Source organism: Zeus faber (genome assembly GCF_960531495.2).
Source record: "Zeus faber genome assembly, chromosome: 1".
NCBI lineage: Eukaryota > Metazoa > Chordata > Actinopteri > Zeiformes > Zeidae > Zeus > Zeus faber.
This window is the reverse complement of record NC_137193.1, coordinates 51,742,806-51,767,992: the sequence shown is the minus strand read 5'-3', so window position 1 is coordinate 51,767,992 and position 25,187 is coordinate 51,742,806. Positions and strand designations below refer to the sequence as shown.

Sequence of the window (25,187 nt, the reverse complement as noted above, 5' to 3'; positions counted from 1 at the left end):
AAACAAGTGCGGTGTAGTCGGAAGCTGAGGACTTTATTTGGAGGTTAAACGTACTCATAAGGGACAAAAGTCACTCAAATTAACCGTTGTTTTTTTAGTTTTTTTTTTTTAGTGCATTTGTTTGTTTCTAGCAATGTCTTTGTTTTCCACACCGGCCAGAAAGCACACGACTTACTACGACCACCTCTTGGCGAGAACGACCACCGCCAAAGAGCGTCAGGCGGAGCGAAAAGCAGCGGGATCGGTGCGAAACGACACGCGGTCCGGCGACGGCAGGTCGTTAGACCGGAGCAAGGAGCTCAACAAGACGTACGTGGTATCGGCGCTGTCAGCGAGCAGCGGCACGGCTCGACTCACCCTCCAAAGAAGGAACACAAGAGGGGAGAGAAGCGTGAACGAGAACGCCCAGGACTCCCAAAACTCCACCACCACCACCACCACTCCTGCCCCTGGGAGCAGGCTGACCCTGCAGCGACGTACTCGAACGGGCTCCATGGATAGAGGCGCCAGCAGCCAGGCGGCCCGGGGCCAACCAACTAAGGTGCTATCGGAGTCCAACGGCCAGCCGCCCGGAAGCGCGGGGGTGTTCCGATCGGCAAGTCTGAGGGACACGGCCCCCAGGAGTAAACCCAAAGAAGTGTTTGGACCGACACCGACAACAAACCCGACAGCCAGAGCCGCGGACGCGCCGGGGAGAGCTGTGCCTTCCTCCTCTTCCGCGGGGAGGCCGTTCAAGACGGAGGACCGGTCCACGACCTTCTCCACCCCGACCAAGAAGACCCCGTTCGAGAAGATCGCGGCCAAGAAACACGTGTTTGAGAAGCTGTCTGCGGCGGGGGACGGGAAGCCCCAGCCGGTGGCGGCTCCCAGAGGACAGAAGACCTCCACGGCCACTACGGGTGTGGCCAGGTCCAACCCTGCCCCGGCCCCGGCCCCGGCCCCGGGACAGACGGAGACCTCCACCCAGGTGAAGAAGTCCTCCCCCGCCCCAGAGGCTCTGGCCCTGGAACAGCAGGAGGTCTTGAAGATGGAGAACAGCGCGGTGACCGTCGCGGTGCGGCTCCGCCCTTTCAGCACCAGGTTTGTAGCATTTACATCTGCATGGAAGTCGTCTTCCGTATGCTTGTTTTGTTAATTCAATCTCATATTTGATGTTGTTTTTTTCCTGCTGGCGCGACTAAAGCAACATCAATTCAATCACTTTCCATGCCAGTTTGTGTGGAGGACGAACGTTGTATCTTAAACTTTGCTGTCAAAAGGTGCAAATCTTACAGCAACAATATAAATCACCTTCATTCCCGACGGTTAAGTTTGTATATATTGTGGAAAAATACGGAAAAATGTACAGAATAGAAACCAAACAAAAAAAATAAAAACATAGTTCTTTGCTGCCGACTTCATGGAATGCTTACACGGACCCCTATGGGACCGCAGACCCCAGTTTGGGAACCCGTGTATCCCGTTTTGCATTTACGTTTTGAAGCTTTGACGTTTTTTGAGGTCTTGAAGCTGATCAATGCCTCTGTAACACGCAGATGAATCAAATAAAGTAAGAAGAGTAAAACACTTGGAATGACATGGAAGTTTGAGGTCAGTGCGTCTGTTGTTTTTAGGGAGAAGTCAGAGAAGGCCGCGCAGGTCGTCTTCATGCACGACCAGAAGACCGTGGTCCAGCACCCAGACTCCAAGCAGAGCTACTCCTTCACCTATGACTTCTCCTTCTGCTCCGTGGACCAGACGGAGCCCAACTTCGTCAGCCAGCAAATGGTGTACCAGTCTCTGGCCAGACCTCTCCTGGAGAGGGCCTTTGAAGGATTCAACACCTGCCTCTTTGCTTATGGACAAACAGGCTCTGGCAAGTCGTACACGTGAGTGTTGTTTTAGTTTGTTTCTACTACAGAAGAAAAACATGTTTTGTTTATCCAGGGAGACATACATTGGTCAAAATTTAAAGCAACCATTGGTTAGAGAACACCGGAGCATGCGGGCTTGTGGCTTTTCTAGCCAACCTTATTGTGGAAATGTCCATAAATTATGAGATTGTAACCGGTAAAAAAAAAATATCTCTGCAGGAATGCTTTGTACCTCAAATCTCGATGTGTGTAAAACTATTAATATGATTTCTTTCTGCAGTATGATGGGCTTTGGAGAAGAGGCGGGGGTGATTCCACGCTTCTGCCAGGAGCTTTTCTCCAGACTTTCTGCAGTTGAAAGCAACAAGGTATGATCACTGTAGTGTGTGATATCAGCTGTTATTCACTGTTCAGATTCTCTAATCCCTAGAAATCCTGAGAACAAAAAACAAAACCCAATGGCACTACAGTAGTATAATACCATTTTGAAATATTTTGAATTCCCTAATTAACATCTAGATAAGGTATCAATCTAATTACAGATAGTGAGGACATTTTACGGCACCCTTTGGAGGCGTCCCAGGGGGTTTCCTAATGCAGGGTGTCAATGTCTCGGCTAAAATAAGTCTTTACGTTCCAGGTGTCATGTCACCTAGAGTTGAGCTTTTTCGAGGTGTACAATGAGAAGATCCATGACCTGCTCGTGGCAAGAGATGACCAAAATCACAAAGGGATTCCTGTAAGTACCTCCCAGGGTTCTGGGCAATAACCATTAGCCCCCAATTCAAGTATTTTATTTAATTTTTTCCTGATCTTTTATGACCAAGGAGCATAACTAGATTATATAAAGCAATAATAAATCTGTGATTTTCAGCTGAGAGTTAGGGAACATCCAGTCCATGGACCCTACGTTGCAGAGCTGTCCGCGTAAGTCCACCTTACTCCAAATGTATTAGTTCTGCATCAGTAAAAACAAACAAGCAAACAAACAAACTACCATCGTGAGCCATTGACCCACAGCTCCCCTCTCTTGTGTCTCGCACAGGAATGTGGTGAGCTCCTACAGTGACATTCAGGTAGGTTTGACGCTCTCTCTGCCGCCAGTTCCCTCTTTCATAATTACCTTTGTGATTTCTCCCAACGACAAAGGGATGTAATAGTGCACATTGTGGTCGCAGGGCTGGCTGGAGCTGGGGAACAAGCAGAGAGCCACAGCGGCCACCGGCATGAACGAGAAGAGCTCCAGGTCCCACTCGGTCTTCACCCTGGTGATGACGCAGACCAAGGTAATGAGTGTGTCGTGGTGTGTGTGTGTGTTTGTACACCGTGTTTCAAAGCTATAATCAACACTCACTCTTTTTATACATTGCCGATAAACTCTATACATTTTATGTTCTGTCTATTTTATATAGATGACTATTCTGGTTTTGCTTTTTTTCAGCAATTTGTGTATATTTGGCTGATTCATTGTTTTTTTTTTTTTACTTTTACTTTTTGACTTCATTCTATTTTATTTGTATTTTTTCTCAGGCTGTTAAGCTCCTTTGTGGTAATCATCTGTAAACAGACTTATAGTCACAATGACAAACTCCTAGTATATGTAAATTCACCAGGCAAAATAAAGTAATTCTGATTTTGATTTGTGGTCATTAGAGCATAATTATTGAAATAATACATTTCTTTTAATTAGAGACATGGGATGTGCTTGTGTACTTCAAAACAGAAAAAATTTGAATTTTTGTCATTTCTCTTAAATATCGTGACTTTTAAAGTATATTTTTGGGCTATTTTTGTCTTCATTATAGAATGCTGTGTATTTAGAGCTTAGGAAATATTTGGCCCTTTTTATCAGAGTCAGTAACATAACATTAAAACCAAAATAGATGAGGTCAGATATTGAATATTCCTGTTTCCCTCTGTTTCCTGTGTGTTTGTGCAGACAGAGTTTGTGGAGGGAGAGGAGCATGACCACAGAATCACCAGCAGGATTAACCTGGTGGACCTGGCGGGTAGCGAGCGCTGCAACTCAGCCCAGACCAGCGGAGACCGACTCAGGGTACGCACCTGGCTAAACAAGTCATGTCAGTCAGAAAAATACATTTTCCTTGTTTTGTACTAGAATACATGTTTTATTTTGTTAACAGGAGGGTGCAAGCATCAACAAGTCGCTGCTGACTCTGGGGAAGGTGATCTCGGCCCTAGCCGAGCAGACACTCAACAGGAAGAGAGTCTTTATTCCCTACAGAGAGTCGGTCCTCACATGGTGAGAGGAACATCCTCATTACTTACTGATTATTTATAACTGGGGTCTGGAGCAGCGCAAACTGCCTTTTCAAGCATTATTTATAAATGTTCTTCACCGGTCCGTTGACTAAGTTATTGGCCATTGAGTTAATTGACACGGATGATAAATTAGTTATCTTAATGCCTACAATACAAACTTGATGTTAAACGACATTGTTAAAAAGAATTACAGCTGCAGAATAAACATCTTTATTTAGCAGACGCTAATACATTTATTCATACACCGATGGAGGCAGCCATCAGGAGCAGTAGTGGGTTAAGAGTCTTGCTCAAGGACACTACATCACGCTAGCAGGAGGAGCTGGGGATCAGAATCAGAATTGTCTTTATTGCCAAGTACGTTAACACGTACAAGGAATTTGTCTTGATGTTCGGTGCATACAGGAAACGTCAATTGAAAAGGAAGAAGGAAGAACCAAAAACCCTTTGGATTATGAGACGACCCGCTCGACCTCCTGAGCTAAGGAATATTCAGGACGGGGTAAAAGTTTTACGCCTGGAAAGAAAATCAAATGAGGTCATCTGGTCAATCCCAATGTGAAAAACAACACAGGGCTCAACACTCACTTTTAAAAGTGGTTGCCAGGTTGGCCATGCTTTTTTGTTTATGGTGCATTCACAGGCTCAGTAAACTGTGATGCGTTTATGGGAACTCGGAAAACCGTCGGCTACCACCACAAGTATATTTCAGACCTTTTTTTACCATACTTCTGTTTGCATCCCTGTACAGTTAACTAAAAATAGGTGGGGGAAAAACATTTTATTTAAAACTAGACAAAAAAAAAAACCAAAACTACCTGAAACTATATTGTGTACTTGCAAAACTAACTAAAATAAAAAAAATTATAGGAAATGTCTTCAGTTTTAGTATTTTTTTCTAGTCAATTTGGTCACATTTGTCAACATGTAGCTGTTACAATTCAACAACCAGTTCTTACCTTTGTAGACCAACTTTGTTGACAGCGTCTTAGGTCTAACTTAAAATCAGAGAACGAGTCCACTTGTTAATTGATTGCAGATGGCATCATTCTGTCAGATGGATATGGATTGTCGCACCCCCGCCACACAAAGCCAAAGAGGCCAACCAGAGGCTAAGAAATGGTTGCTAACTGACTCAATCTGGTTGCCAAGGGGAACCAGGCAACCGTCACTGTCGAGCCATGCAACGCAACAGGAAACCGGCTCCTTTTATAACCCTCAACTTTTACCATGACCTTTGACCCCTTTCGCACGCAGGCTCTTGAAAGAAAGCCTCGGCGGCAACTCCAAGACGGCCATGATAGCAACGCTGAGCCCGGCGGGCACCACCGTGGAGGAGAGTCTGAGCACGCTGCGCTACGCCCAGCAGGCACGCACCATCATCAACCTCGCCAAGGTCAATGAGGACACCAACGCCAAGCTGATCAGAGGTCAGGACGCTGAATGCCAGTAGGCCTGGGTCGATATCCGATAATATCGAATATCGCAAAATTTGTCACCATGTGCAATATTTTCATAGTATCAGAATATCCATGTAGAGTGTTTTTTAGTGTAGATTTATTTATTGTAATTGAATTTCGTCATCGCCCAAGCCGACATAGCAGGCGGTGTTGTATTATATGGGTGAGATGGATTAATTGAATCTGTTTTTATCAGCCACGCTGATAAAGATGGCAGCATGCTGACGAACGTGAATTTCTAGTGCTGTGCTTTCTAGTTAATTATTCCAGTACAGGGAACAGCACAGAGGTCAGTATTTAACCTCTGGGATGTTTTATCAGAGAATGTGAGCCCCCGTGTGTGAAGTTATGTGCACTCTCCTTTAACCTGACTAACCCTTTGACTCTTGCTCTCTTATCTGCCTTATCTTATCTGTCTGTCTCTGGGTCATATGCATAAATGCGCAAATTGCTTTTTGGTCTATTGGTGATGCCGTCTTTATTGCTAGTCTGTATATCTATCCTGTTTATCGCCTGTCCCTTTTTGCTCTTTGTCTTTGTCTCCTTATATATATTTCTCTCTCTCTCTGTCCCTGTCATTCTACCTCTGCGTCCTCCTCTTTTTCACATATCTTCCTGTCTGCCTATCTATCCATCACAGGCTTATTCACCACCCAGTTCAATTAAGGGCCTGGCCCTAACCTTGCCTCCAGGCCATATTTATGCACTGTCAGCCTCACATGGCAGCTAACTGTCATGCAAGTATTATTTTTCATAGGGAGATTACACTGTTGTTTGCCCTACAAGCCACTAGGGGGAGCTCTTGTTGCGGATATAACATGAGTGAACAAAATAAATGTTTATTTTCCCCCTTATTTTAATTAAGTCCAATATGTCTATATATTATGAAGTTAATTATCTGTCCTTAAGGAACAGGATGGGTTTTTTTGTAGCTTATTGTTTATTAAAAGACATCTTCATAAACATGGTAGTTGTATAGTAATGATGTCTGTTGCCTTATTTAAAATGGTAATTAGTGGTCCAGCCCCAAAGCGGCTATTGCTCGTGTTAATGAAAAACTGACATCAGTAGTCTATGGATGTCATGGATCTGCCGCACCCACAGACAAGATAAATAAAATGTGTATTCTGGGCGGTGTGGACATGCTGTTGTCCAAGTTTGATCCAGATCGGGCTATTATTGTGGAATAATTTAGCAAAGCACTGTATATTTTATCATGGCCGCAATGCGCACGAATGCCCAAATGACGGCTCGCACAGATCACATGATGGCACACAGTCATGCATTGTAGTCTAGTGATTGGTGAACAACTGGGTCTTCACCAAGATGGTGGCACGTGCAGATGTAACTGACATCAGGACTTTATGGATGCCATGGATCCGACGAACCCACAGACAATCTGAATAAAGTGTATTTGGGGCTTCTACAAAGTTCTACAAAATGAATACCCAATAACATCACTGTCGTAATCTATAGACATTCCATAGATATCAACATATACATCCTTCCTGAATTATGATTACTGGTAAAAATAACCATAAGCAATTAAATAATACATGGAAGTTTTGAAATATTGTCATTGTTTTTGGGTTCCCTTCCAGATACCTTAAAGAGTTGTTCCAGTCACAACAAAAATGTGTGGCCTGCTTCACACAATTCATTCCATTATTTATCTATAATTTAAGTCAGTTAAACGACTTACCTTTTTAATTAATTAATTTTAAAAAGTGTGAATGAGCATCGAGGTAGCTGGTTTGTCTGGGTAATCCTTGGCAAACCTGGAGCGCAGATGAAGGGCATCCTTATGACCCCTCTCTTCCCCTGTCTCCCTCTCCGCTCCAGCTTCAGAACACGGTCAACCACACTTACACCGTTTCGATGCTCAGATTTTTACTGAAAAAATCGTCCCATCAATGCCAATCACGATCGATGGAGTCGATCACCCATAGTCAAATTAATCGTAATTCTGTCAAAGCCTAATAGGTTTTTTAAAATACATTATTATTGTGGGGACAGTTTTCTGTTTATTTACAAAGTGCCATAAGATAATAATGTTCCCCAAAATGAATTATTACTAATCGTGATAAATAATCGTGCTTGCAATATTGACTATAATAATTGTGATTATCATTTCAGCCGTAATCATGCAGCCCTACTTCAGAATGATAACCGTCATTAGTTGCGGCGTAGGAAACCCACCCACATCCACAAACACCGCCCGATCATAGAATTACACTGTAACCAGGCTGAAACAAACTAACTTCTGCAGTCGCAAAACACACAGGAGCAGAGAACCAAAGCACACTCGTCTATTAAACTTTAACGAAGGGCCGACTATATGTATATAACTTATATGTATGTCTGTGTGCACATGCCTGTGTCAGCGCGTCCGGCCTCTGACCTATAGACAAAAGTAGATACAGCCTGTCCATAGAAAACCTTCAACATGAGTTGATGCCGGATAATTGCATTCCGGGATATGATTCCTGCCAAAAAATTGCATGCTGGGAGCGGCTTCCAGCAAGTTAGCGGTGTTTTAAGCGAATCACGTTGTGCTTCAACAGAGCTAAAAGCCGAGGTGGAGAAGCTGCGAGCGGCCCAGATGAGCTCCCAGGGTGTGGAGCCCCAGAGGGTCCAACTGTTCCAGCAGGAGATTGCCGGCCTGAAGAGCAAACTCAGCCAGCAGGAGAGAGAGATGGCCGAAGCCCAGCGGTCAGCATTACTCCGTTATATTATTCATTCTATTTTAGCTTATATTTGTAATTATTGTGCTTCTATAATCAGCTAGTCCCAGGAGGCTCTCAGTTTATTGCAAGTCGCTGGAGTTTGCATGAGAGAGAAGGCGAGAGATGCCAAAGTCAAAGTCATCTTAGCGTGTAGCTAAGATGACTTGTGTCAAATTGAAACATCAAAGCAACATGTTTTCCAAATTTTGAGAGGAACATTTTTATATTTAGTTATTTTTTGATTTATTTGATTGTTATGGGCTATTACAACATTCCACATTAAACCAGAAACAGATGTATCTGTGATAATAAGACTGAATGTCAATGAATGTTGTATCAAGACAAGTGTTCAAACAGACGTTCAGCCAGTTTCAGACCAAGCCCAAATGGATCTTCAATACAATGTGTTCGGGGGTTTTAACGATTCATCGACACAAATCAGAAACCAGTTTTAAGGTTAAAGATGCGACTACTTGGATGCGCGGACGTATTCGTCCGCGCATCCAAGTAGTCGTGCAAGCATCCATGCAAATAAATACAATTTAAATGTCAGATATATATCTATAATAATATCTATATAACACATGTAATTTGTATGTATACAAATTGATAAAAATAGAAAAAAATAAATCATCAGATATTTAAGAAATGCTTTTATAGAATTGGCTTATTTTAATTTATAATGGAAAACAAATGCCCACATTAAACAAATGTTAAGAACTGTATCAGAAGGCACCGTATCGTCTCGCACCGAATCGTTCTGTATTAAAATATATCGTCCCTGAATGGTACCGTAGCCCATATAGATACGCATCAGATCGTCTTATAAGGGAGAGATGCACGCCTCTATAATGTGAATATGATACGCACATGCAGCTCTTCACTGAGTTCACCTTCAAAGTCATTTTATCATTTGTATCAGACTCATGAGAGAGCAGCTCCTTTGGTTTCAAATCATTTCTCGCTGGCTCAGATCTCTCTGCATTATTCCAAAAGACTCTATAAGGATAATCGTTTTTTAAGGATAGTGGATTCACTGCAGCGCTGCTTTGTTATGATGTGGACAGAAGAGGTAACACACTCGAGATGTTGAATTCCTTTTTACTGCTTCAGGGCCTGGAGAGAAAAACTGGAGCAAGCGGAGATCCGTAAACGGGAGGAGACCAAAGAACTGCAGGTCAATATGGTCGCATGGTCCACGTTCCAATTTGTTCCATCAACTTGTGAATACTCAAGTGTTCCACGTTAGTTTGATAATTACAATAACACATCTTGGGAAGTTTTGGAGAGCATGCAATAATACGGGGGTTGCAGTTCATACTCCTTTCTACTGAGTGTACATAAGATATACAGTATAAATATATAACCAGGTCTTGAAAGCATTACCTTACATACTCTCTTAAGAGGGCCGGCGTGACGTTTAAAGTGGACAACCGCCTCCCCAACCTGGTGAACCTGAACGAGGACCCCCAGCTCTCGGAGATGCTGCTCTACATGATCAAGGAGGGCCGGACCCTGGTCGGCCAGCTCAAGTCCGACTCGGCCCACGACATCCAGCTGACAGGAGCCCTCATCGCTGACCAACACTGGTGAGACTCTGAAGGCTTGGGGGGGGGGGGGGTTGAGTTGAAACTCTGGTTCGGGTGGGGTCAGTTAAGGGGTGGGGGTCGGGGACAAAAACGTTTTCTTAAGTTGTATTGTTCTTGTTCTTATGACACCTGCGTGCGTTGCCTTTTCTAGTATAATATCAAATGCCAGTGGAACAGTCAGCATCACTCCCATGGAAAATGCCAAGACCTTTGTGAATGGAAACCTCATCTCCAAATCTACCATCCTACACCATGTATGTACAGAGGGAAATATCCACTTTGACATGCACTCATACTGTAGAGTAACTCATTATTAGGTGTATAAATAAGTATTGTTATTATATATCTTTTATGCATTTTGTTCTTATTGAGGACTGAGTTTTCTGAATTTGAGTTGACTCTATTTTCCATTTTTACATGACCTCCCTGTGGTTTCCAGGGTGACCGGGTGATTCTGGGCGGTGACCACTACTTCCGCTTCAACCACCCTACCGAGGTGCAGTCTGGGAAACGGGTGTCGTGCTGGACGGGATCGGGTGACGGACAGAAGGACTTTGAGTTCGCCAAAAACGAGCTGCTCTCAGCTCAGAGAGCAAAGTGGGTCTGAGGGAACGCAGAGTATTCAGATCATTTTATTAGTAAAAATGTGAAAATTGATATGTAGGATATCATTAGAAAACATGGATTTAGAAATAACTTTCCCGTACAGAATCTACCATAATTAAAAAATGGTTGATGAACTTAAAAATATTTGAGCTATTTAAGAATGTGTTTCAGTAATGTCCCCTTTTTATTTAAAAAGCTTGGTATTCAAATTGCAAGATCTACATAATGACTCTGGGGCGTTACGCGTAATAGGGGTTTTGAGATCAGCTGCACAGAGACTCAATCAGATGCATAACGGGGAGACCCCGCGTCAAAAATACCCCCCTTGCTGGACCACCATTTCCAAATTCCAATGTTTAACTACACTCATATACTCTCTTATGGTGCAGGGAGTGGATCAGCACTGCTGCCTTTAATTTTGTCCACGCAGTTGCCTTCAGGCCTCTATGAATGGTAATAGCGTCACTCTAACTGCCTGTGGCCATTACACTGATGTTTGCGAATTGTACGTTTTTTGCAACGAGGCTCATTATCATAGAAAGGGGCCAGCGCAGTTAGCGGTGCATTGTCACCGTTTGCGGGGGCTTTGTTAGTTCGACGCTCGCCTTTTCTGTTATTTACGCAGGTTTAGCAGGCCACAAAAGCAGTGCAATCCTTTTGTGAATTGTCCCCTCTGTTCTGTTCCAGGCTGGAGGCGGAGATCGAAGAGGCCCACGTGAAGGCTAAAGAGGAGATGATGCAAGGCATCCAGATGGCAAAGGAGGTGGCCCAGAAGGAGCTGTCCCAGCAGAGGGCACTCTACGAGGACCGCATACAGACTTTGGAGAGAGAGCTGGTACGGACTGTCGACACCATGTAAAGTGGACAGCAGCATGTTCATGCGGCTGTTGCATGTTTATGTGGCTGCGGAGCCTCTCTGTGCTCGGTGGTCCTATAATATGTTTCCGACTTCGTACACCAGCATGAATTGGGGAACAATCCCGTGCACATGTAAGTGGAGGCATCAGGCACACATGCACACACAAACTCAACATCTGCCTCAGCTGATTACGTCTTCTCTTTTATTTCGATAATGTATATGAGGCAAATAAACGTACCTTGTATGGTTTGTCATTGTGAAGCCAGATGTCCGAAGCATCCAGTTTATCTGGTTATCAAAACTCTCAAAAATTTATTTACTGTCCCCTCAGGAGGATGAGAGTGAGCGGAAGCGCCTCCAGGAGCGGCAACAGGAGCGGGTCGCCAGCCGCATGGCGGAGCTGCAGGTGGCCAAGCAGGAGCTGGAGCACGAGGTGGATTCCCAAAAGAAGCGCCTCCGCCTGCACATGGAGGCCCAGGTCAGGACGGCGCAGTCATAACAGAAAAGCATCCCCTTAATGTGTTGCTCTGACGTCATGTCTACGCTTTACATTCGTCATTTATTGTTTTTCATTGTACAATGGACGCCCCTCACAGCACTAAGTGTTAAAGAGTATGCAACCATAGTGACACTTCTGCTGTTTTTCAAAAACCTTAAGATTCAAAGTTATGGAATTTGTTTTTTATTGGTGGAGATATGCCTGGGGTATATTTTCTCAATCACCTTTTTAGTTTAATCATCAACTTATTTTTCACCCAACATTACAAGCCTAAGACCTCTTTATTCTTCTTTTAACAAAGGACCTACTCTTCTTCAGCTTCTCTTACCCTTGATTGGTGCCAATTTTTGAATATTAATTAATATATTTTCTTTCCAACATTATTGGAGTCGCTTTCACCTAGTTGCATCATCACTTTATGTTGACCAACTTTTTTACTATTTGTCTGTGCTATTTTTGCACAATTTGCACAAAGATTAAGCATTTCAATGCTAAAATGACACACTTTAATGTTACATATTGACGAGTGCTTATCTCAGTTTTTCAAAAATGCTTTGCGCAGGTCATGGAGGAGCACCGTGTCCGTCAGGCCAAGATCGTCGAAGCCTTGGAGGCCGAGAAGCTGAAGCTCAGTAAAGACCTGGAGGATATGCAGAAGAAAAGAGCCCTGAGGGAAATCCGCACTCCAAAGAGCGGTGAGAACAGCAACAAGAGGCTTGAACCTCGGAATGCTTTGGAACCTTATGAATTTGGGAATTTCATGTTAGTTTGATTTAAGCCGTTTGGAGTACTAGATGGGTGGGGTTCGTCATCTCTTGGAAATATTTGCACACAATCGAAAACCTCCAGACATGATAATCTCCACCCGTCTGGTACTTCATGCTCAGTGTCTTCTGGCTTTGTTTTCTGGCAGCGGAGCTGATGATGTGTTTCATTTTTGTCTTGGTAGTCGCCCCGAAATGGGACACCATGAAGCTGTCCTTGATGATTGAGGAGGCCAACAAAATCGGCTCCAAACTGAAGAAAAATACAGTATTCAGCAGGTATGACGAGACGAATTTGGAATTTATTAACAGTAATTTTGCTGTTATTATACTTTTTTTGTTGTTATTATTGGAAACTTAAAAAGTGGGTTAAACATTAATATAATCATTGAGGAGGAACCATTGAGAAGTGAAGACGACAAGGCACCTAGGGCGAAATACATTCAATGCAGTGAAAACTCATTAACATATGTACAATCACAATAAAGGCGATTAAAGATTTATCAGGTGTTATGCTTGCAGTGTGATCACAAGGTCATGACGGTCCATTGTATATGAATTCTGTATATATTCTCCTTCTGTATTGCTTCAAGTGGAATCGTGTTAATGACATTTTTTATTTTGTTTCCCAAAGCACATTAATTTCGGCATTTCATCACTTTGTACGAAAACAAATAAGGTCTTTTTGAAAATCTGACCAAATCCATCGCTGTACCTCAAGCTGGCCAACGTCAACGTAATTCCACTTAACTAAGGTTTTTGGGGGTAAAATGTCAAGCAAAACACACTGCGCCATGTGAGGAAACTGTTTGGTACCGTCGTCCCAAAAAGTGTCACTCTACTGTCAGGCAGTGTGTTGATGTTCCGCCGCTCCTGAACCATGTTGACAGAAACTGCCCGGATCCTTTCCGAGGCTTCCCTCGCAGAGAATGTCTCTTGGCAAAGCTTCACAAGTCCTCTAAACCAGCATCCACTCCGTAGTAGAGTAGAATGTCTAATGGACATGGGAGGTCAAACCACAGGGAGGTTGCTGGTGATGGAGGGGATACTTGGTTTATTTTGTACTTGGAAGACAAGTTGTCATTCCTCTCATCTATCAGTAAAGACATCCATTTTTTGGTTTTCTTTCAGACACGAGAGCTCTGACCACGAGAACCTGGAACATCCAGATGGAATTCAGGTGCGAGTCCAGAACACCAAGCTGGGGATCTCCACCTTCTGGAGCCTGGACAAGTTCCAGGACAACATGGCCGCCATGAGAGAGCTGACCCAGGTGAATATTTGGACAGTTATTCCTCGTGTCTTGTTGTTTTTAGTCAATTTGTCTGAGGCGGTCCCAAACAAAAAGTGTACATCCTGTGCTCGCTGTTTTTAATGTTTGTTATGCACCTGATGTTTACAAGCAAAATGACATGGCAAGTTCGATGAATTCTCAACAGTTATTTAGATTTCAGTAGTATTCAATCTCACATGGGCCCATTAACATTGGCCAAATGGCAACAAATGTCTTTAATGGCCTTTCAAAGTTTTTATTGATGTATGTTATCCAGCCTGCCATACTTCAGCCAAGAGCACTTTGAACTGTCTTGTTTCCCAATTTTGCGTGTAAAGAATCTGACGTACGCGGCAGGGCAATTTCCAACATCCAAGGTGTTTGACCTCATTTACAGGCCAAAATTGCTTGTTATGTGCCTGAAAGTGGAGATCTGCAGCCCTCCGCCCGTGCTTTTCTCATTAAGTGGAGTAAATGGAAGGGGTGTCATCAGCAGTATTTTACCCTCCGCAGGGGGAAGCTGCCTCCAAAGATGACGATGTGTTTTACGACCCAAATGATGAGTGGGAGCAAGATCTATCGGCTTCCTCTTCCACCACCTCCTTCTCACGCAGGAGGTAATTTTTCGGCTCTACCTCGCTTGTCCTCCGTCCATCCATCCATCAGTCTATATTTACATTACATGAAGAGCTTTATCCCTGTTCTTAAGCAAAGTCACTTTCAATGACTCAACTTCGACAAATCGTTGGCAATATATTAATACTTGCTTTGGATATTAGCCTCCAGGGAGGCTAATGTAGTTCAGTAACGGAGAACATCCCCAAATACAAACATTTGATACCAAGGGCCATGCATCAACATAGAAGATATGAAAGAAAAGCTGCTTTTCTGACACATAGAATACCTGTTAGATGAGTTTGTGGTCGTTCTAACATGATTGACATACACTATATATATATTTTTTTTCTCTCTACACCTCATTCTATACTATGTTGTCAAAGTAAGTGATCAGATCCATACTGTACTGAGGCCTTTTACTGGACAAGCTTGCCTCGGTCTGTCTGTCTGTCTTTGGAAACTCTTTCAAACAAAGACAAAGTGCGTCGGCATGCTCTGATAACCGGCGTCTAGCATCCCTTTAATATGTGGTGTGTCGGGGAAAACCATGAAAATGGAAAGTCCAAAGGCTTTTAAAAGGAACATGGAAAACCATCTTTGTTGAGCTTTTCGGGAGGCTGGTTATTTTCACAGAGCCACCCTTTATTTATATTTCCACCGGTATGATTTACAGCTTGGCTCACGTGGCGTGCGGATGTTCGACGCGTCCCACTTCTCTCCGCCCCGACAAACGGAGTTGAAGTTAAAATGCGCAGAGAATTTCCCTCTTATGTTTGAACTGATTTATGTGGATAATGGCAGAGGGGTGAAGGCAGGAGGAAGGGCGGCCAAAGTTCCAGTATTTCTCACCATTCAATCGCTCCTCCAAATATACACGCACACGCTCCACCACCGTGGCACAAACACAACGCCGCGCTCGCTGCCTTTTCCTCTCACATTGCTATTATTCTTGTCAGGCATGTTTACAGGGCTCATCGTGGCGCCCGGGCTGGTAGAAGGAGCGGCCAAATGAAACATGGCACCATCTCACTGCTTCGTCTTGTTTCAACCAAACCGTGTCTCCACCCAATCACAATAACTATCACTGCCCAGCTGTCTCTCGCAGACAGGTTTCATCGACAATATTTTCCCATAATTACACCTTGTTAAGTTAAATTGGATGTTGATCGTTTTGCTAATTTGGGTTATTTGGCTTTAAGTGAATTGGACTGTTGACAGATGGAACTGATGTACTGTGTAAGCTGTCTGTTCTCTTCAAGACTTTTTTTTTTTTTTTTTGTTTGATTATCTTAAAATTTACAGATGATGATTTTAAATTAGATGCTTAAGTACCATTGAGTTAGCAGTTTCCAAAGTCTAGAAACCTTGCCACTCTCACCCACCACCCCAGTGATCATCATATTGTCTTTTCTTCGAAGTCGATGGCCACCACTCCTCACATATCCACCTCAACTGCTTAGACGATGTGTTAAAAAACACAAAACCCAAAAAACACTTCTAAACTGCTGTGGATCAAATATTGCTTTTTTGTTGAGGAATTCAGATTTTGACACACTGCTTATGATGTTGGTTATCCAGGGAGTGAAATGCATTCTACTGGAATACCCACTCACTGTTGGACAAAAGAGAGTGCCGACTCAAACCAGAACTTTACCAACAATCTATTTTTATTTGACCATGCACCAGGAGCAGGAGCTTGTTGAAGAGCAGAAGAATATCGGGTCGACTGTATGAGATCAGAGTGCACCCCATTCAGAGTCTCCACAGCGGACCCTCACAGTCTGGTAAACCATCAAGCACTCATTCATCACTGGAAGTAAGGCAAAATAAAAACTACAACCATTGCCTAGTTAAAAAGTAACACGCCCAATATCCACTACCAAAATGGACGCAGCACCTGTGACATCGCCTGCTGCGGAGCCTTTGGTTTGAGTTTATACTCGCCGCCATCTGGGCAGGATGGAGCCAGAGTTTTGAATTTTGTCGGACACCAACATGAACGCCCCGTTTTCTCCCTGTCTATTTCAGGTTTGATGGGTATGGCCACACCGCGCTCCACCCACCCCAGTTCCTCGAACTCCGCCCTGCCCGGCATCTGCAAGGACCTCATCAGCCACACGATGGCCAGACTGCGGACGTGGGGCGGGGCCGAAGACAGCATGGCAGACGGACTGGTCTTAGATCTGCACCTGGTCTACACGGCAGTCCAAACCATCTCGGGGCTGTACGACGGCCTCGATGACGACAATACAGAAAATGGTGAGTTTTACACCAGATTTCAGCTTTTAATTGTTTACGTAAGTGTAATCGTCTTCTCAAGGCTCTTTAGTCCACTATGGTACAGACAACTTCTAGCACGCCCAGGGCTGGATTTAAAGGTCACATATTTCCAACAAGTTAAGGATTCTGAGGACCCTAAAACATGTCTTTGAAGCTGAAAATACCACTCAGGTTATGAATTTTAGCCATTTTAGAATGCATCTATACCCGTCCTGTTCTCGACGGGCTGTTTCTGCGTCTACAGCTTTAAATACAAATGAGCTGCCCGCCCCACGCCCCACGCCAGAACTGTTTGTGGCTCCGGCAGAGGCTGGTTGATACCAAAGTTACGGTTATCTTCCTACCCCCCATTAAAACAACTGATACGCAGGAGTTCAACCGCACATGTTTGATTCAGAATCTGATCCAGAACAAGGAGAGGATCCTGTAGTAGTTCAAACATTGAGAATGCAGCAGGATGTTTCTGAATAGTTAGTTAACTTTTTTTTTTTAACACATTTCCCGGTACCTCTGCAGACTTTGATCAGTTGCAGAGACCTGGCCCCGGGGGGTAGAGGCTTCAAACGGGGCAAGTAGTGGCCGGGTCCACTCTAGGATCCGTGCACAGTGTTCCAGGGGCATGGCCCGGGACCTCCATGGACTTTGATCGGGGCAAGCGGCCCGGCCCCAGGGGGTAGCGGATCCCAGGTCCTCCCTGGGATCCATGCATAGTTTGGGGCCGGTCTGTCTGGCGGTTCCGGGGGCATGGCCCAGGACACAAAGTGGTTTGCATACGCGTACAGGTTTTTGCCAACTGTAGCTGGGAAGTTGCCATCAAAAATAAATCCACTCAGCTCTTCTGTCCTCTGAGGCTGGGGGCTGATGTGGGGATTTGTGCTGCTCTGTGCAGCCAACGACAGAGCATTTGATCTTAGCTGTTAACTCAAACATAGCCATAGCCATAACAAAGCCTCCCCCAAAGGCAAGTTTGAACGGCTTGTTGAATCACGTGTTTTCTGACAAAGCCTGCCCAAAAAAAATGGACTGGGTTGTGTAATTCCACAGTTTGTGTGTTAGCAGGCCCAACAGAGACCCATATACAGTATACTGTATGTGCACAAGCACTGAGAAAGTGAGTTTTCAGCTTGTCAGATGGTATGGTGGAATGTTGGCAGCAATTGCCATTATGTGATTCTCATTCTCATTACATGAAAGGTAAAATTATCGATATAGAATCGTGGTTGCGAATATTTGGTGAAAGTTTAATGTTCCAGAATGTTCTCATAATCATGGCTGTGGTTCTGTCATCCTCAGTGTTTGTGTGTAATCCAGAGGCTCAGACCCAGCTGATCAAGGCCACAGCAGCTGTGGAGCGGGCCGTGTTCATCACCCTGCAGTGGATGTCCAGCGCCAGGCCCAGCTCAGGTCGGCTCTACAGCAGCGCAGAGGAGCTCAGGGGCCAAGTCAAGCGCATGGGGGGCTTCCTGCAGCTGCTCATACAGGTAGCAGCATACACGTTTGAAAAGAAGTGCAGCTCAAACTTTTATCTTGGATTGTGAGGAGGCTGAGGGGCGGGGGAGGTGGGGAAAAAGTTTTGGGGGGGGGAAATCTCCAGGCCTTCAAAGCTTGCAGATGAACTGAAATCTTATCTTGAAGTGGACTATGCGGTAACTAAGTGTATTATACTTTTCTTTATTTTCTGTCATATATACAGTATAATGTTACAATGTGTGATGTTCATATTAGACGTGGTAAAAGTGTAAAATAATGAGGTAAACCAATGACAAAGTAATCACAGTGAACAAAACGCTGATTCTTCCAACCGCTCGGAATGTTAGGTTTCCAACAGTTATTTCTACTGCACGAGCTGATTTAGACTCATGGATTTTTATTTATACTGTATGATCGTCTGTTCCATCAGATGCGCTGTGCGTTTCTCCAAACAACCAATTAAAATAGTGTGTTTTTATTGTAGATGTATTTATTTTATTTTCCGGCGTTAACATGAAACAAAAAATCCCTGTCTGTGAGAGTCATGGTGGGGTGTCTGTGTCTCCCACAAACCTGGAGCACGGCAACGACTGTCAACAGACTTTTAAATTAGGCCTTGTATGAGTATCTAATATGAGTGAAGATTCAGCAACTGGATTGCTTATTTCTCACCTGTAATGTTTTCAGAAACAGATTTTAGTGTACTAATCAGGTGAAATCAATCAAGTTTACAGTGTAAATAAATAAAATAAAATAATAAATAAAACGGAGCCCGGTGTAAAGCTCAAACTCCATTGGCTCATATAATCCGGAACATGCGCTCAAACCCCTTTGGCTCAGAACTAGGGGCTTGGCTGCTCATTCACAATTAAAGCTACACACACTGAAACAGCCCGTTTTGGAAAAGTACCGGGGTTAAAGTTATAACACAAAAACTCAAACATGTTTTGGGGACCTCAGAGACCTATATTAACTTGTGTAAAAAGGAGTTGAATAGGTCCTCTTTAAATCGTAACTTTTTATGTTTACAAACCTTGAAAGTGTGTCTGCGCATGCGCTCCTTCTTACATGGCAAATGTCTGTGGATCTGTTCGATTGATATTTATCTTTTTGGTCCCAATTACTTCATGAAAATTCATGAAAAAACATGAATCCACAGAAACTCGTCACCACACAGAGTTCACCCGACGGTGCGAATGAGTGCTGCGTTCATGAGCTAGGAAGGGGTTGGAAAGCGTGAAATTGTAATTAGTCACAGAGATACACCAACATTTTTCTTATTTCATGGAAATGTAACCTATCGAAAATGTAACACAAGGAAAGAAGTCGCAACTAAAGTTACGTAAATTCGCTTACCTTCGTAAACCTCAGTAAATACAGTACATTAACCTCTGTAAATACAGCACTTCAACCATGTGACACGAACAGCCAGTGGTACAGCAGAGAATCCATGGGAGGAGAGTCCCTCGGTCCGCTCCGAATGTCCCCGCATATAATCACAGAGCGCCCATTTGGGAACCTCGAAACTCTGAAACCTGTAATACGTACCTAACGTGGCTAAACTGGACCCCGTGTAGTGCTGCGTGCAGCTATATTTATTATTATTACCAAAGGTGATGCCAATGGAATGAACGCAATAAAATAAAACCCAAACTATCAAATTCTGTCTCACAGAGTTTGAGACCGACAAGAAAAATATTAGATAAAAAGCCAAACTATTCTGGCCATCCAGTGTATGTGTGATGTATGAGGAGGGCGCACGCCTCTGACGTTGCATTGGTAAAATCCGAAACAACCTCTGAGTAGCAAAGCACACGCAACAGGACGCTACGTCACAGGGCTGGTTTTACACAGCCGCATGAAGAGAATGTTTTATTATTAGGGTAAATGACCTTACTGTCACTCCTACTTTTCAGCCGCTGTTGTTATATCTTCCCCAAAACAAATCTAAATCTTAAAACCAGTTGAACAATTAAGGCTTGAGGAGGCTCCCTCATTTAGAATTGTAAAAATGCCATGGATCACCGACACCAATGCTCACTGTTGCTCAGCTGAATGATGGATTATTGAAATTCATAGCAATGCATGGGTTGCTACGGCGTGTTGGTATCCTTCCCTAAATAAAATAATTGCCACACCGTTCCATACCTGGATGGGGAAAATGATTGTCAATTAACTCTGCTTCTGACATGTGGACGCTCATCAGGATGCAGAGCATTGATTGACGTGTCTTGGCTTTGAGCTGTTTGAGCTGTGTGCATGGAAATGGCCGAGGAGAGGGAATTCTCAACCTTGAGTCCCAAACACACTATGAATATATGGAAAGTGAAGGAAGGGGAAAAAAAGACTCCTCGCCAGCCTCAGCACCTAAACAGCAATACAATTTTCTTTGCTCTGCTCTCTCTCGCTCCTTGGTTTTCAACTCTGCCCAGTAATTTATTTACCAACGCTCGAATGGATGTCGACCATTTTGTTGGTTTGCCCATATCGATCCGGCATTTGATCCATTTAAATTCAACCTTTTTGTCGGTTTGTTTACTCTGTATTCCTTTAAAAAGTGAAATCTGCGACACTGTTTCCACCCCGTCTCCCGCCCCCATCCCCCCCTCCAGGGCTGCGAATCTGAGATCTCGTCGATGGTGACGGAGGCTCGGAGGAAGAGCGCGCAGTGCCTGGAAGCGGCATTGCGGGCCCTCAGCCACATGGCAGCGTTGACAGGAATGCCGCTGAACACCTCTGAGCCCGGTGCCCCGGCCGCTGGCAAGGTAATGCAGACATTAATACTGGAGCAGCCCCTCCTCCGTCTGGGCCCCGGGGCTCCCGGTAATTAACCCCTTTGATTCCATAATGCCCAAAGCGAGGATGATACCTGGAGGTGGCGCGTTGATTGAGCCGAGTGAAAATTCTGCTCATGACGATCTGTGATTCTTCTAGCGAACCCCCCATTTTAAGTGGTGTCCTTTTAACTCGGCTTTTATAGAAGCGCTGCACCTTGTGGAAAGGGCTGCGGTTGGAAAAAGTAACCTTTGATAATCCAAGTAGAATAAAGACGCTCTCATCATTGTTCCTGCTTTCCAGTCCTCAATGTCCACATGTCTTCTGGAGGGGACCAATAAAGGCGTGGCTTCCTTGTTGGAAGAGGGACTCGCCATCACCAAGGAAATGCTGAGAGACGCGCAGCTGGCTTATCCCAGGACCCCGGTAAGGAATCACATCTACAATAGAGTGTCTTGTCCCCATATTCGTTATGTTGTAATTGATGTTTGTTATAGATGGAGATCTCTGAAAACTCCAAAGAAAAATTATATCCTCAGTCTTTACATTTTCCACCTGAAGGCCCTGCAGAGCCTGAAATCCAAGACGCTTGACCTGGCCTGCGCTCTCCAGAGCTACATCCACTGCCACATGACTGTAAGCTTCCACAGGATACACCACCCAAAACAGGGTTTGGATCACGCTAAGATAGTGACAAGTTAGAAGAATTTGGCTGTTATAACATTGCGATATTTCGAATGTGACATTTGACAATATCCAGTCAAGGAACAGGAAGGTATAAAATGTGTTGAAAACCTGCCTAGATTTTTTTTTTTTTCTTTAGATGTGAAATATTTATTGTTGAGCCAAATTCCAATCCTGTCAAAGGAAAGAACAAAAATAAGTGAACAGGGAATATGATAGACCCTGTTCTGCTCTCCTAGAGCCAAAGTGCTCCTGAACGACACACTCAGTCCATGTAGTGGTCCACAGATATGGGGTTTTCAATGGCCGATGCCGATATTGAAAGAGTGGGGTGGCTGACATATTACAGCGATATCATGTTGTTGTTGTTTTGTTTTTGTTTATTTTATTTTGCATCTGACAAAATACAACAATTTAATAATAACATATGAGACAACATTGCTGAGCTTAAATTGTTATTGTCTGCACTGTCTCTGCAGTGCAGTTATTTTAAATAAAAAAAAAATAAAATGAAAAATAAAGTATCAAATAAATAAATGTCCACAGGTAATCAAAAAACTAAACTTTGTACACAGCAGTCCCGTTCAAAGTGTTGGAACGGGACCGTCCCTTGACTCAGTTGTGTTTAAAAACCTTTGTTTCATACAAGTTAGGAAACACACACACAAATAAATAGATCTGAAATAAAAAGACAGGAAAATCGCCACAGGAACACACGCACGGCGCAGGGTTGTCTGGGGGAGGAAAACAAAAACTTCACTCGAATTCTCTCAGTTAGGTTTATGTTTTGAAGTATTTCCAAACAGCACTCCTGCTGTTTTTGCAGAGGCTTTGCACTTGCCATCTTTAATGAGCTAACACCATAACTAAGGAATGAGACTAGTGAAGACAGTGAGTGAGAGGAGGCGGAGGCGGGTGTGCGTGATTCCGTGCGTGCGTGCGTGCGTGCGTGCGTGCGTGCGTGCGTGCGTGCGTGTGCAAGGAAGCACTGCTGCACCCGTTATGTCGGTACTGCGGAAAATTTGAATTAAAACAGTTTCAAATATTTAGAATCGATATCTATACAAAAAATATATATTTTTGACAACATCTTTCTTGTTTATCGGCCTTGTGAGCGCAGGCATCGGCCGTTGCCGATATCTTAAAATGCGCAAATATCGGTCGACCTCTAGACCACAGTTGCTCTATTGAAGCTGTTTATTTCTGAAATGAAAAGACTGTTTTTACTCGGGGGCTACCAGGATTGGGTTCTCCCCTAACAGAACGAATATGAGTCCTGGCTTTTCTTTACATTGACACACATGCGGAGCAGATGCTCCCTGAGAGAATCCAGGAAAGAAAATCCCCCCGTGTGGACGGAGGCTTAAATGCTTCACATTAACACCCTCTGCCATAAGGAGCCTGTTAAAAATGCCAGCCAGCCTCTATTGCTCCTATAAAGCCAGGCGCTCTGGGGGCTTATCTCTCCTCAGCCCCTACTGCACCGTGGAAAGAGATGTGTTGAATGAAGTGCCATCCCTCACAGCCGACCCGCCTGTTTGCCGTTATCTTAGCTCACACAAACTAGCGGCTTTTTATCGTTTGTCATGTATAGGAAAAGGCATTTCTACGCCCATGTTGTAATTGTGGCTCAACAAAAGCGGCACAACACTGAGTTATTGCTGATCGCGACTCCTGGCAAGGTGGCTCTTTTAAGGACGGTATTTAACCAGCGAGGGCTCCGGTGGAGCTGCTGCAGCTCCTTTCTGCTTCTCTGGACTCAACTCCTGCAACAGTACGCGTGTGTTGGGGGGTGAGAAAAGCACCTTCGATGTCCATCAAGGCAACTGCAAAAGCCCCCTATCTATCATTATTAGACGTGTACTTGGCTGGAGTGTTCTGTATGCCTCCGAGGCCAACATTTAGTTTGGAGCATCCGGAGAAAAGCCATTTGGTTTGTATCATAGGAAAAGAATGATCATAACATGGAAATTCTGTTTTTCCACTGACATCAGTTGTGTGTGTGCGTAGTGTGCGTGTGCGTGTGCGTGTGCAGGTACACATGCGTGCGTGTGTGTGTGTGTGTGTGTGTGTGTGTGTGTGTGTGTGTGTGTGTGTGTGTGTGTGTGTGTGTGTGTGTGTGTGTGTGTGTGTGTGTGTGTGTGTGTGTGTGTGTGTGTGTGTGTGTAAGCCCAAACGTTACAGAATGGACTGTAAAAAAAAAAAAAGTAATAAATTAATCTCTGCAGTATGGTGGCTGGTGTCAATTGCATTATGGGTAATGCCAAGAAAGAGCACAGTGATCAAATATGACTGGTAATATAAAGTATCATGACTGTGTGTGTGTGTGTGTGTGTGTGTGTGTGTGTGTGTGTGTGTGTGTGTGTGTGTGTGTGGCAGAGGGAGGCCAGCCCTAACGAGGAGGAAGAAGAGGATGGGGAGGAGGCAGAGGTCTCCAAACTGCAGAGGTTGAGGAGCACCGTTGCCCAGCTTTTCCAGCTCAACCAGGCGGTCAGAAAGCTGCACTCCTCCCTGTCCGGTGCCCTGCGAGGTTTGTATTTGTGGACATGTATTTCCTTCTGTTAAAATGAGTTAAGTTCTGCATCAGTGTCCACATTTCTGAAACCCTAAGCCTCCCGCTGAAAATTAATTCCATTGCAGTAATGAGAAGCTTATAATAATAATAATAATGAGACTTACACCAATGTACCAATTACAATTGTTTAAATTATTCTCAACTGTGATTATGAAGGCTTTATAAAAAATAAATATTTTTTACTTGATTTTATGAATTCTTTGCGTCTCCAGGTAAAGGCCATGATTCGGAACTCAGCACCCACAGGGAGTCCATCGTTTCCTTCGCCAAGCGCGTCGAAGATCTGATCAACGGGCTTCCCAAAGAGGTGGCGGACTCCGCCTCCTCCAGCCTGAGTCTGCCCTGCCTGCAGAGCGTCATGGCGGCTCGAGACGAACTGCACGTCGCACTGCGGGCCCTGTCCACTGCCTTTGACCACCAGCGGGAGGTAGAGAGTGGACGGTCCAACCGCTCTGCCAGCAGCAGAGAGGAGGGAGCTTTGGCAAAAGAGAGTGACCAGGCTCAAAGCAGCTATGGAAATAGAACGGCTCCCAAAATGGTGGACTCGTTCCGTCTGGGTGCCCTGTCCAATGGCAGCCCTCGCTGGGTGTGATCGGGTTTGTTAAGTTACTTTCTTCCATTAGGGGTATATTAGCCTCTTTATTTTGTATATTGGGTTGAGTCATCATCTTCTTTCCTCTTGTCAAAATGTAACATGAATAAAAATATGATGCATTTTGCATTCCATTAAAAATACTTGGCTTAAGGAAGATGGGGATGTGGGGGGGACGCTGAAACAGAGTTGTTTACTATTCAGGACTGTAGAGGATTTCTACTTCCTACAAGTGTACCAAATAATAATTTATCTGGCGGCTGAGGATGCAGAGGATATAT

At 44.1% G+C, this 25,187-nt stretch overlaps 1 protein-coding gene across 1 annotated transcript; it reads left to right on the top strand.

Annotated features, from left to right (window-relative positions):
- Window positions 1-133: 133 nt before the first annotated feature.
- Window positions 134-24,906, top strand: kif14 (kinesin family member 14; the record flags this gene model as incomplete). The annotated part of the gene is made up of 29 exons (XM_079997281.1): window positions 134-1,080; window positions 1,614-1,868; window positions 2,134-2,221; window positions 2,494-2,592; window positions 2,728-2,780; window positions 2,899-2,929; window positions 3,032-3,139; window positions 3,793-3,909; window positions 3,998-4,116; window positions 5,394-5,566; window positions 8,161-8,308; window positions 9,436-9,499; window positions 9,727-9,911; window positions 10,063-10,165; window positions 10,351-10,508; window positions 11,205-11,352; window positions 11,708-11,854; window positions 12,438-12,570; window positions 12,825-12,918; window positions 13,771-13,912; window positions 14,426-14,529; window positions 16,217-16,314; window positions 16,559-16,789; window positions 18,104-18,291; window positions 20,893-21,045; window positions 21,359-21,481; window positions 21,617-21,691; window positions 24,119-24,269; window positions 24,527-24,906. 29 exons carry the CDS (start codon window positions 134-136, stop codon window positions 24,904-24,906), a joined length of 4,815 nt encoding a protein of 1,604 aa, XP_079853407.1.
- Window positions 24,907-25,187: the final 281 nt, after the last annotated feature.